Genomic DNA, 13,778 nt, shown 5'->3' with positions numbered 1-13,778 from the left:
AAAATTTAAAGTTTAATAAGTTTATGTCGTCTTTGGTTTCTTTGGTGGTGACTAAATCTTTTGAACACTTTGATCAATGGTCTCAAGGCATGGTGGCCGATGGTTTGGCTTTGTAGGCGATGGATAACTATTTGTTTTTTTAAAAAAAAAGAAAAAAAAATTAAACCTATAAATACCTCTTTCGTTTTAGGCTTTCTCTCTTTTTGATATCTACTTTCTACTAATTTTAAAAAATTGATCCAAGTTTTGAAGAAAGAAAAAAAAAAAGTAGTTCTTACAAACCTATTTATGTTTATGGAATGTTAGTTATAAGAATAAAATTCTTTTACTTAAAACAAACACGATTTTTTTAAAATAAAAACTTAAAAACAAAATTGGTTACCAAACAACTAATCCAACAAAGAAGATACCAGCGAATTTATTTAAAAAAAATTGTAATCTTATATATCTATAAAAGACACACGCGTATGCACAATAATGTGTGGTTTAAAAGAAGTTTATGATTGGAATCCATTTTTGATTTGTTGAACTCAAAAACATAGTTTAAGGAAAAAGAAGTGATGGGATCAAGAATTCTCATGTTTTATTAAAGTAATTAAACACATGTGATTAAATAATCATGTCTCACATGCACACAACTTGTCACACATTGATATTAATGATATGAACTAAAGAGTAAGGCCTAAAGTTAAGTGTTTGATTTGATTTCCAAATTGTTTATTAAAATGTATATTTTTAAAACATCTTTTTTTAAAAAAAATAAAAGTTCAATAAACTATGCTTAGATAAAATGTTTTTCTAAAGAACTTGTGGATGATATTTTTTTCCCTAAATTAAAGAATCGAAAACAATTTAGTTCGTTGACACTCATAACTCTTACCTAGAAATTAATTTTTTACAAGTCTTATTAACATTGAAATATAGTAATTAAAGATTATGCGGATGAGTCTAGATGCATATAAATTAGTTCGCACATGTTTATGTTACGTAATTGTATGTAAAAGTTAACTCCGATTACTTCTTACTCAATAGGATACAAACTTTAGTAGTAAATTAAATCATTTCCACTTACAAAAAGAAAGTTTATTTCCAATATATGAAAGAAATGTTGATCTTTTTGCTTTGGGGGCAGCTTTTAAGGGGTTGTGAAATTTAGACCATCCACAAAGGCACACACACAAGGTTGCATTATGATGATGATGATGCCAACCATCCATTGCTAAATTATCATCAATAACAATCCCCAATCTCTTTCCTCATTATTCCTCCTTTTGAGGAGGGATCACTTTAATCTTCTTTAAAGGAAAAAAAAAAAAAAAAAAAAGGTGAACTCATATTAGCTTCCCTTTTCAAAAACAATTTTCAACCAATGTAATGGTAAGTAATATCACATTCATCTATCAAAATTTTACGTTAAACCTAGCCAAAAGTAAGTTTAGTTTAGAGGTAATTGAGATTCGATCTTCTATTTCGAACTAAAAAAGGATAAATAAATCTATAGTATGCGAGTTTGATTGGTTACGTCCGAAAGATTTATATATAGTGATTACGGTTCATATTTTTCAAATAAACCTTTTTCAAAAATTAGAAAAGAAAGGTCAAATATATATAATATATAAACAATTTTATTAATTAATCTTATTTTAATAATGATAATATTATTATATGAATGCAATTGGGGTTTTTTGTGTGGTTACTAATGATTATGGATCTTCTAATTTTGATCTAAAATAGAAAATCTTAGAAGCTTTTGTGCTGTGATTCAAAATCTATAACTTTTCTTAGTCATAATTCACACAACAAGATCAAAGCCTTAGGAAAATCCCACTACCAAAAAGAGCATCAAAAGAAGAGTTTATATATATATATATATAGTTCAAAAGAAAAAAAAAACATGTGTAAATGACTCTTTCTTCTCTCAAAAGGACAAGTCAAAATGTAAGAAAAACTTAAAATATTCCTAAATGTAATAGCTCAAGATCATATTATAAATATTTATAAACTACATTTTGAGTCTAATATTTCAAAATTAATTGGTCTCTATTGTGTTTATACATTTTTAAATTAGCCTTTTATCTGTCTATATATATATATATATATCCTTGAAGTTTATTTCAAAACACCTTTGAAATTGAATATAAAGGTATATAATTGGAAGGTTAAATCATAAGATAGGTCCAAAACCCTACCCCATATGCTATCAATATAAATATTATACAAAAACTTTCAGTTTTTTTTTCTTCAAAATATCTTTATACTCTCAATTTTTCATTAATATGTACCCTTAAACTTTAAAAAAGAAAAACAAGCTTTATTATTAATATATATGGAAATTGTTAGTAAAATGTCATTAAACCTTCAAATTTTGTATTAATATATAACCTTCACCTTAATAAAAAAGAGATTAACAAATGAGTCATTATAATGTCAAATTCTAAATGTTAGGTCGTAGAGTAGATCGAGAGAAAAAATATATCCCTAAACCCTAAACCCTAATATGGAGTCACCATTTTGAATTTAAATAACTGAGAGAGCTAATTAAAAAAAAGGGTCATTAAAGGATAATAATAATAGTAAATAAAGAATATGATTAATTAATTGGCCTAGAAACTTTCCCAATCTCAAATCCCTTATAGAAAAAGTTGTCAACCAGTTTCTCAAAATTTTCTAAAATGATAAAAACACTGTTGGGAGAAAGTACTAATCACATCAAAAGCATCAAGTTTTACTTTTCCTTTATTATTATTGTTTATTAAAAACTCTCTCTCTTCTTCTTCTTCTTCAATATTCAAAAGAGTAAAAGAGAGTAATAATAATAATAATATATAATAAAAGAAAAGGAAGTGAAATGAAAAAGCAAGAATCAATAGGAATCCATATATGATAGAACTCAAGAGATCAGACTGTAATAAAGAATATCAAAGAGAGATCTATAGAGAGAGAGAGAGAGAGAGAGAGAGAGAGAGAGAGAGAGAGAGAAGGAGAAGGCATATTTGGTAGCCTCATTTACAAAATCTTGAGGCCAAAAAAAACCCCAAGAATTCTTGTTTGGAGAGACTCTCTCAAACAAAGTGTCTTAAATGAGAATTTTTGGGTGTCTTTGTGAATATTATTCATCTTCTAATTTGCAAGCTCCATATTCAAATCTAATTAGCTTGCTAATTTGTTCATGCCAGAACCAAACACCTCAAATAATCCAAGGTACTACAATTTCTCTTCTCTCTTTTCAATTATACACACACACACACACACACACACATATATATAGCTAATTATATGCTTTAAATTGTTAATTTGAAGACAATTTTGAAAGTTTTTCGTTGTGGGTTTTGTACCTAAATTGTGGCAGCTCTAACTTCTCTCTACAAATCATTATTGTGTTAAATTGTGAAGGGAATCAAAGTCTCTTTGTGGGTTTTACTCACCACCTTATTGGCTCTTTTCCTATAATATTATGTTATATTTTGAAGGCAATAATAATTGGAAGCTTTACCTTTAATTCTGTGCCTCACACTATCTTTCACTATAAATTCAACCCTTCATTCATCCCAAATTTTTGCTTACTTTCCTCGAGAAAACTAAGAGTAGAATTTGATGAGTTTTTTAGTAGGGGATATAAGGGTGGGGTCGAACCATCCATCAATTACTACTGAACTTAAAGCTCATTTGAGTAGAATTCGACAGTTTATTTTTTCTAAAAGGAGTTAGGAGAGAGATTTTTTTTCATAATTTTTAGTTTATTGTGTTATATATTCTATAGATAGTTTAAAACTTTCAATGATAGGTGAAACGTGCAAACCATAACCTTTTTGCTATTCGTATAAAAACTGGTATAATTTGATTTAAACAATAGAGATGTTTGAAAAATATTGAGGACATGATTTTGGTTGAAAATTAAAACTGGGCCACTAGTATCACTTCTTAGGTTTGGGCTTAAACTTTAGGCCCATTGTTAATTAGCCCAAAATTTTCAAATTATCAAAAATAAGAGTAATTAACTATTTATCATTTAATTTGATAATTAAAACATAAATATAGCTTCACTTTTATAAAGTTTTATTATCAAAATAAACATGTCACCTTTTAATTTCATCATTAATTCTCTCAATTCTCTTTGACTTTCTAGTTTTGAAGTCATTTTATTAACTTTTGCACATGAGAACACATTTCTCTTTTCTTTTTCTTTTCTTTTCTTTTTTTTTTTTTTTTTTTTGAGAAAAATAACACTAATTTTACTTTCCTTAAACATTAGAAAAATTCTTTAATTATAGTAATTTAGACTTGGTCCCGATATGTGTTTTGAACAAGTCTTGTTTTGTTATTTGTTAGTCTGTTTTTTAAACTCAACAACTCTAAACCTAAAGTTGGGTTTGTCTCATCGACTAGTGAAAATAGAGCCTCCCATTTTTGGAATTTTTTTTGTCTACAAATTAGTCGATTCCTAGCTCTTTCTTCTCAAATTCTAACCCTTTAAAGGATTTTCCTCTAAAGGGTTTTTCCCATTTCTCAATTGAAAAAAAGAATGTTAACTCAAACTTTCGTGAAACAAATTGGTTCAGTAGATTCTTATGTTCAAACATCTACATTGTTATTTCTTCCTTAGTTAATATTCATTTCCACCCCTTGTTGGACCTTTATGATATAAGTTTTCGTGTCAATTGACGACGAAAATGGTGTTTAGCAGGAAGCCGTGGTATCAAAGAGCAATGGAAATAGTGGGAACTCAATGGAAAACAAGTTCAAAGTCAAGAGAAATCACAATTACAACACCAAATGGGACATTCAATTCCAAGGCCAATAATGGGAATAAGAACAACAACAACAACAAAATGAGAAAATGCACTTCTCTAAAGATAGCAACTTCATTCACAAGAGTATGTCTTTGTGCCCCAATCTCTTCTTACAATGAAATTTTTCAACAAGCTGAAATTCCACCAAGAAGAAGCCATAGCTATCCAAGATCTAAGCCATTTCCAACCAATAGTAACAACAACAATGGCAATAACAATCATATTATCACACATGAAAGAATACTTCTTCCAAGTGCAAGACTTAGCGGCGAAAGTAGTCGACGGTTTTTTCGAGGAAAGTCTCTCACAGACGACGTTTTGATGCGGAGATTCGTGGTCGAAGAAGAGGCAATGATGCAAGTGAGGAGGAGAAACCAAATGGAAGTTATAAGGAAAAGGAATTTGATGAGGAGAAGGAAGAAGCTTGGACCAAGCCCTCTTAGCAAAATGGTAATAGCTGAGGAAGAACTATGACATACACATTTAATATGTAATATACCCTCAAAAAAAAGTTGTTTAATTAATTTAGTTCTTATGTCAAGACTTGTAAAGTTTTGAACTTTCTTTTCATTTTTCTTTTTGCAAAATTTTGCCAGTAATGTCTTTGTGCAAAGGGTGTTGCATTGAAGCACTTTAGGTGCAAATTTTGCTAATATATATAATTTATTAAAAAAAAAAAAGTTAAATACATATTTTTGTGTATTCCATCTCTAAATTTAAAAAGTAATTTGTAATAAATTTTTGAGTTATACGTTGTTTAAACTATTTTCGATTCAGTTCCAAAACTTTTTGAAAAGTAATATGTAAACAATTTTCAATAGAAGAGATAAAAACATCAAAACGTAGGAACAATTAAAAAAAAATTGAAGTATGGAAATGAATAGATAGTCGAATATATACATATAATTTATATCCTAACATTCTTATAATTTTTAAAAAGGAAATCACTTTACGATATAAAAAAGTTGTATATTAACCTATAATCATATTTTATTTTGTAAAATATTCGAACCTTATGATTAGTCCATGTTCATGAGTGATTTTGATTTGTTTGTATCAAACTAATCGGATTTCTTTTTGTAACATACGAAATTGTTTAAACCTCTATAAAAGTTTCTATGGGTTAGAAAAATGATTTAGTTGAATTTCTAATATATAAGTTGAACATAGTTGACTCAAATATTATATATTTGTAAAAATTTTATTTCTTTTTTGTGTAATTTTATTTTTAAAAATTTTAAATTCAAAATCATGTATAAAAAAATTGTTGACAAAATTTATCATCGATCATAAAAATAAAATAAAATTAGTTTCAAAAACAAATTATGAAAAATAAATATTTGTTGAATCATTTCTTTAATAAATCTAACGATATAAAACATAATTTATATCACGCAAAAACAAATCAATCGGAACTTGGTTAAATTTAAACTATTTATTTAGCTTATTATAACGATAATAGGGTTCATGTAACTATATTTTCTAAATTACAAAAGTGACAAAAAAAGATATTATCGACTGTTTTTTTTTCTTTTTTTTTTTTTTTTTTTTGGTCATAGGATACAATTTTCTTATTATAGTTGAATAAATAGTTAATTATATGTAATTTTTATGTGCATAATAGGGTTTGAGGGCAAATGGAAAAAAAAATTCAAGTCTAGAGGAATATATAGAAAAACAAATTTTGAAATAAAATCCTTTTTTTATTATATATAAAATTGAAATAAATAAATAGTAAATCCAAAAACTTGACTTAATTAGAAGCCAAATAATTATTTAAGAACCTCAATATATAATGTATTGCTTAAAAGCCACTCTCCAAGTAACTAACTTTCAAAGGAAGCTTAGTGGTTGTGTAATCCATTTCAAAGAACTTTACCCATTTTATTTTTTTATGCTTTTAATTCTCTTTTAAATTACAATTTTTCCCAAACTCCTAAATTATTATTTCTTAAAATATGCAATTATTTCTCATGTGTCAATATCATATAGTTTGTTAAAATATAATCAACTATATATAACAACAAACCTAACCAATCTCATTATTAGTTTCTTTCTAATATTATTTTTGTTAATATATTTTAATTTCTCTTTTTATAAGAAAACAAAATACCATCCATCTCACCTTTGCACGTATAAATATAACCTACTACTATATATGTTTTTTAATCATAGGATTGAAAGTATATACGTTGGTAATTATTGATCGAAAATTATAAAAGATAAATGAGCGATAAATATCTTTTTTGGCTAATTTCAATTATGATAATTGTTCTCAATTATTTAACTATATATGATCATTTCTTAATGTGAGACTTTAGTCGTATTTTCAACAATTTTTATAAAGTTTTAAGGTCACGATTTTGATATATACATGATTTTTTTTTATATATATAAAAATCATCATTACTTTTATTAGAATAGATGAATGTAGGTCAAAATTAAGAAAATAAGCATAGTGATTACTCTACACAAAGGGACAACAATTGGGATTCCAAAAATAAACATAAAAAATTAGATATTTATCTTTATATATAATAATAATAATAATAATAATAAATGGAACAAAAGTATGAAATCAATTAGTGCCCCCACCAAACACATATTTGTAAGAAAAAGCAAAATTCAAGGAAGGAAATGATAGCTAGAAAGGATGGTTTTAACTAACTTGTATTATGTAATACACAACAACAACCTCATTATTTATCATATTCAAAATCAAAACTAAAAGATAGAAAATTAAAACTCATCCACTCTTTTGGATTTTCATGAAAAATTTTAGTTTTCAAGAGGAAAACATAGTATTTTTTAAGTATGGTATATCCTTATTTTTTAAGAAATATAAATATATATAAATTTTTTTAGTTCTAAGTTCTCTAATATATTTGAACTAAAATACATTTTTTAAATTAAAAAAAATTATACGAATTAATAATAGCCTTTAAAAAAAGAACAAGAAGATTTTTAATTTTACACTTTTCGATTCATTTCACTTTTATTTTGAATTTTTGAAAGAAAAATAAAATTTAAATTCAACGTCTGAAAGGAAAAAGGTATTCAAACGTTCCAGTTATGCTTAGATTCAAAATTTTACTCTTGTAAATAAACTACCAAACATCAAACTTTGCTTTAAAACTATGATATAAATAAAATTTTCTTTCACTAACCCTAGTCATAGAGGTAAGTTTAATAAAATTTTAAAATGTCAAATGTTGATAAAAATGTCAGTTGTCTCAATGTTATTATAAAATGTTGATGGAAATAACGACAAAATGTCAATGTCAATAGATTTCGTTGGAGAAAAAAAATATGTAACTTAATAAATAGGAATTTTATGCTCGTTCAACGACTTGAAATATTTATCATTTATAATCACCATAGGTTGATCTAGTAGTAAAGAATGAAACATAACTATCTCAATGAGTTGAGGTATGCGTAAGCTGATATGTACATTCATAAATATATATAAAGAAAAAAATTTACCGTTTAGATTATGTTATAATCATACTTTATTAACATCTTGTTGTGCATATTTTATATTTTTTATGAAATTTTTAAGACATAATAAAAAATTTAATTAACTCTTCTACGTTGACCTTTAACTCAAAATAAAATGTAGAAATATCGATAGAAATTAAAAGCTATATTAATGTAAAATTTAGAAAAGTAAAAATTATGTATATATATTGAGAGAATTGTAATGAACATAGAGCACGTGGCTATGATCACCAAGGTGTAAGGATCTTCACATGCTTTCTCAGAACTCCGATCCAACCGCTGTCATCGCCATCTTAAACAACGGACATTCCTGGTCCCACCATCTCTCCAATAAGATTCTGACAAACGTGGAGTGCTGCAATCTTATCTTTCACACTTCCGTACCCGATTGCTCCCCATATTACCAACTTTATTAGATTTGACCTAATTGGTTTAATTATTTGTTTCAAACTTAAATTTACACTATTTTATCTTCTTTCTGTACTTCACACATTTTTTTATCGAATAACTTTACACAAGTTTCGTATTTCTATCTTCCTCTACTTTTTATGTTTATCTCAAATAAAAAATTACTAATCACGATATATTAGTTTTAGATTTTTAACTCTATTTAGTGGGTCGAACAACTACTAGATGTTTGAAAGTTAATTTAAAATTGGTTGGCAATATATGATATTTCCATTTCAGGACTCATGACCAAATCTAAACACGAGTTAAAAGTACAAAGGGAGAATTGAAACTTTCCGATTTGATCCAACATAAAAAAAAATGCAAATAATAGTTGTAGTTGTATGATTCAAAGCAATAGTTTTAGTTGATAGTATATACCGTATAACCAATACTTTATTGTATTCTATAAAGTCAGTAGCTCTCACCTAAATGAATTGGTAGAAAATGTTACATAATAATTACTTTATCAAAGGAATATATATATATATATATATATATATATATGGAATGATGAAATGATTAAGGGAAAAAAGAAAGAAAGAAAGAAAGGAAAGATGGAAATAATTATAGATTTTTCTTTCCTCTTTGCCAAACTATGTGTGTTGGATCAATTATTCTTACCATTGAAGTAAAGTTAGTTGGGAATTGGGTTTCTTCATTGAGTGAGAAAATGGCTAACTCCAATATATATTCTGATCTCATCATACAAATTTAAATAAAAAAGAAAAAATACTTTATATAAATTATGATCTCTTAAAAAGGTGAAGAAAGGTGGCAACAAAAACAAACCCCATTATATATTATTCATTTTTATACAAAATTATATAAGATCTAAAGTTGTTTTCTTTTAAGAGAGAAAGCAGATCAGAATTTTTCACACAATTTTCTTTTGAAGATATGAAAGTTTAGAGAGAGATATATATTGAGGAATTGTGTTGTTCTTCTCTCTCCTCTTTTGCCTCTTTCTCTCTCTCTCTCTCTCTCTCTCTCTCTCTCTCTCTCTACCTCTTCTTCCAATTTGATTTTTCTTTCTTGTTGATGTCCTCCAAGCTTTGTATTATGAGGTACATAATTTAAGTTTAATCTCTCTCTCTCTATATATATATATATTTATTTTTGGTTCAATCTTTAATTTACTAGGGTTTTTGTTTTCATTGCCCTTCTTCTTCATCTTCTTACAAAAATTTAAATTCTCTGAGCATATAATCTTCCAATTCTAAAGAATTGGAAACTTTAAGAGAGAAAATTGGAAACAAATTAGCAAAATCATATATATACATAATAAACTTATTAATGTTGCACTCATTTAATTTTTTAATAATTGAGAAGTATATGAAAAATATATAGTAATTGTATTTGGTCTCTAAAATTTTAGAATATAATTTTTTTATTTTCATATTTTCATTAATAAATTTAAAAATTCATTGAGTAGTTTCTATTAAAATTTTAAATGTTTTTATCCTTACATTTTAAATTAAAATAAACATTCCAAAAAAAAAATCCATTGTTATTTTTAGTTTAAAATATAGAACAAAAAAAATATTCATCTTGAAAACTTGTTGGCACACTAAAAAGATAATTTGATTTAATGAAATTTTCTAACAAAATAATTAAAATCTTAATTTTGTATTTTTTTTTTTAATTTACTTGTTGCCATTTGTAATGTAGGGATAAAAAGTAATATGCAAGGTCCATGGGTAAAAAGGGGAGTTGGATTGCTGCTATAAAGAGGGCTTTTACACCCAACTCCAAGGAAAAGCTTGGAAATGTAAGTATAGTATATGTTAATTAATCATTTTTTCAAGGGTACTTAATTAGCAATTTCAATCTCTTTACCCCTCTATAATTTATAGTGCTAAAATATTTACAAATTTTATGGATATTAGAGATGTGTTAAATAATGAAATGAAAAATATATATAAATATATACCAAATTGTTTGCCAAATTAATTATTAGCACAAGAATGCACAGATGCATATAAGTGCAAATAAATATTAAAAAAAAGTGACAAATTTTATATAATTGAGTTTGGAAAGTTTCTATAAACCCACTTTTATCTCAAACCTCTTCCACTTAAATTTTGAAAAAGTTACTTATTGATTTTATAATTTATGAGGACTTAATATCTATATAAATTAGAGTTAAAACTCACATATATTATTTTTTTTTCCTCCTTCTTGATGGTATTTGTTAGGAATTTGAGAAAAGGAAGAAGAAAGAAAAGAACAAAGGAGTTGGAAAATTAAGAAATGGAGAGTCCAATTCCTTCATTCCTCTATTTAGGGAGCCAAGTAGTGTTGAGAAGATTTTCTTGGATTTTGAGAGAGAGCAACAAAGAGTAACATTTAGGCCTTCTTCACCACCAACACCTCCCTTTGTTACTCCTAGAAATGGCGCTTCTCCTAGAATCTCTTCCGCTCGACGACCCTCTCCGCCCGTCTCTCCTCCTAGAACTGCCTCTCCAACGTTCATAAATCGACCTGAGGGGTTTCGCTTTCGACCCGAACCAACTCTTCGGAACCACCATGCATTAGCAACTAAAATTCAAGCTGCATACAGAGGTTATGTGGTGAGTTTTGTTCTTCAAGTCTATATATGAAACGAGACTGAACACGGAAAGTGATAATCGGTATGGTTTTGTTGATAGGCAAGGAGGAGCTTTAGAGCATTGAAGGGGTTGGTGAGACTTCAAGGAGTGGTAAGAGGGCAAAATGTGAAGAGACAAACAATGAATGCAATGAAGCAAATGCAGCTTTTGGTTAGGGTTCAATCTCAAATTCAGTCAAGAAGGATTCAAATGCTTGAAACTCAGTCTCTTCATCATGGCCCTAACCACAAGGACATTGACACTGCCTTCATTCAAGCTGTGAGTTTGTTATTATTATTACTACAACTTATTGATCTCCAAATTCATATATGTGTTCTGATTGTTTGTCTCGTAATTTTCGATCATTCGGTCATTCAGAAGAATATTCAACTTTACGTAACCCTAGTTAGCATCAAATAATGTTATTTTAAGCTTTTTAAATTTAGTGGTTAGTTTGATATGATATTGGAATAAGACGTTATAAGTTCGAATTCGTAGCTACGATGATGTCGTTTTCGTTTCTTTTTAACTTAAGGTAAGCAAAAATCTTGAATTCAAATATTTACTATATAATTTTTTTTAATTCCTATATAATGTTAAAAGCTAATAATAATGGAAGGATGTAAATATATAGTCAGAGGCAGGAGGTAACCAAGAAGATTGGGATGATAGTTTGCTAACAAGAGAAGAAATAGAGGCAAGATTGCAAAGAAAAGCTGAGGCTATTGTCAAAAGAGAGAGAGCTATGGCTTATGCATATTCTCATCAGGTACTATATTACAAAACGTTTTAAACTTTATACAATAATCATTTCGTTTTCATTTTTGAAATTTTTTGTAACGAGATTTACTTTGAAAGAAAAATTAATTGGAAAGTCTCGTTACATAACTATATATGTTTATTTATTTATATATTAGCTTGTTTTCTTAATTTTTTTTTTACCATAGTTTTTATATTTCTTTGTACGAGCGATTTCTTAGCTAAAATTTCAAAATGAAAGAAAATTTTTAAATTTAAAACTATTATTTAGTCCGATTTCTTTGTTACCATGTAGTTTCCATCTTTCTCAAGGCTCTACCCACCCTTGATTTTCAACCATGTCTAGCTAGCTTACTTCAAGATGGCTTAGAACAAATTTTTAACTAAAAAAAATATATAGTTTCCAAGTTATATATGAAGTATGTAGGCATAAACCATACCCTATATATATATGATTGAAGAATATAATATTTGTATTCATGTAGTTATGGAAGGCAAGTCCAAACTCAGCTCAAACAGCAATGGCAGATATCAGAGGAACTTCAGCATTTCCATGGTGGTGGAATTGGTTAGAGCGCCAGTTACCTTCTTCTTCTACTAATAATAATAACAACAACAATAATAATATTTCCAATTCTGAACCTCAAACTCTCAAAAATTTTCTTCTAGCCCCTCAAACTCCACAACAAAACCAAACCACCACCACCACCCCAACTAATAACAAAAACAGCAACATTATTGATCATCATCATCATCATCAACAACCAATTACTCTCACCCCCAAATCCACAAAATCAGCCATCCTGATCACCACACCCAAACCGTCCCGACTCTCCCCGAACATGTTCCGAACCCCGCCACCGGGAACCTCGAGGTCGTTCTCAAGGGCAAGAGGTATTGATCATTCTTCACCATTTTTTGACGTGAGAATTAAAGATGATGAAAGCCTTACTAGTTGCCCTCCTTTCTCAGTCCCACATTATATGGCTCCAACAGTTTCTGCCAAAGCCAAATTAAGAGGATGTTCAACACCTACACCTATTACTAATAATCAATCAAAAACAAGAATTTCTTTTCCTTTCAAATGGAATAATAAACCCAATTTGTTGTTCTCAAATAATTCTTCAAACAAAGACTCATCACCAAATATTAACTCTCAAAGGGGTTTGGATTATAATAATAATAATAATAATAATCATAATAATCAATCTGTGGGGAATTTGAGTGTGGATTCTTCGACTTCATTGCCTGCTGGAATTGGAAGAAAGCCATTTAATAGATTTGTGTGATTTTTCTTATTATTATTATTATTATTTCCATTTTTAATTTTTTTCCATTTCTTGTCTCTTTATTATTGAATGAGTGTAAACTAATAAAAGATATGCAATAGATGGGGAATATATAAATTCATATACAGTTCGAATGTAATTGGATTTGTAAAGGATTTACAACAAAATCTTGAGTTCTTTCTACAATTTAGTATTATATATATTATTGTTGCCCATTTCTACTATATATATGTGTAATAAGGACCGTCAAAATTCCGTCATGAACCGCTATATAATCTGAAAAATATTACATTTTGAATGGCATTCATCTTAAAATTTAATCCACTCGATCACAAATTGTCGTATGTGGTAAACTTTTTTTTCATAGTCTTTTCTTTTGATATTGAATGAGTATGGTGATTTTA

General features: G+C 27.7%; 2 protein-coding genes across 3 annotated transcripts; both read left to right on the top strand.

The window, feature by feature from the left end:
* Positions 1 to 2,838: 2,838 nt before the first annotated feature.
* LOC103498954 (uncharacterized) lies at positions 2,839 to 5,341 on the top strand. 2 transcript variants are annotated; one of them, XM_008461789.3, is made up of 2 exons: positions 2,839 to 3,201; positions 4,685 to 5,341. In XM_008461789.3, the coding sequence occupies exons 1-2, from the start codon at positions 3,170 to 3,172 to the stop codon at positions 5,262 to 5,264; spliced, it is 612 nt and encodes a 203-aa protein (XP_008460011.1). In that variant the 5' UTR covers positions 2,839 to 3,169; the 3' UTR covers positions 5,265 to 5,341. The 2 variants fall into 2 exon arrangements, with proteins under 2 accessions (XP_008460011.1, XP_008460010.1); XM_008461788.3 differs by having other exon boundaries at positions 2,928 to 3,201; positions 4,682 to 5,341.
* Positions 5,342 to 9,513: 4,172 nt separating this feature from the next.
* On the top strand, positions 9,514 to 13,541 carry LOC103498953 (protein IQ-DOMAIN 13-like). The gene is made up of 6 exons (XM_008461787.3): positions 9,514 to 9,802; positions 10,407 to 10,506; positions 10,934 to 11,308; positions 11,387 to 11,605; positions 11,961 to 12,095; positions 12,571 to 13,541. Exons 2-6 carry the CDS (start codon positions 10,432 to 10,434, stop codon positions 13,372 to 13,374), a joined length of 1,608 nt encoding a protein of 535 aa, XP_008460009.2. The 5' UTR covers positions 9,514 to 9,802; positions 10,407 to 10,431; the 3' UTR covers positions 13,375 to 13,541.
* The last annotated feature ends 237 nt before the right edge of the window (positions 13,542 to 13,778 follow it).

Source organism: Cucumis melo, chromosome 11 (genome assembly GCF_025177605.1).
Source record: "Cucumis melo cultivar AY chromosome 11, USDA_Cmelo_AY_1.0, whole genome shotgun sequence".
Classification (NCBI taxonomy): domain Eukaryota; kingdom Viridiplantae; phylum Streptophyta; class Magnoliopsida; order Cucurbitales; family Cucurbitaceae; genus Cucumis; species Cucumis melo.
This window is presented reverse-complemented; position numbering and strand designations above follow the sequence as displayed.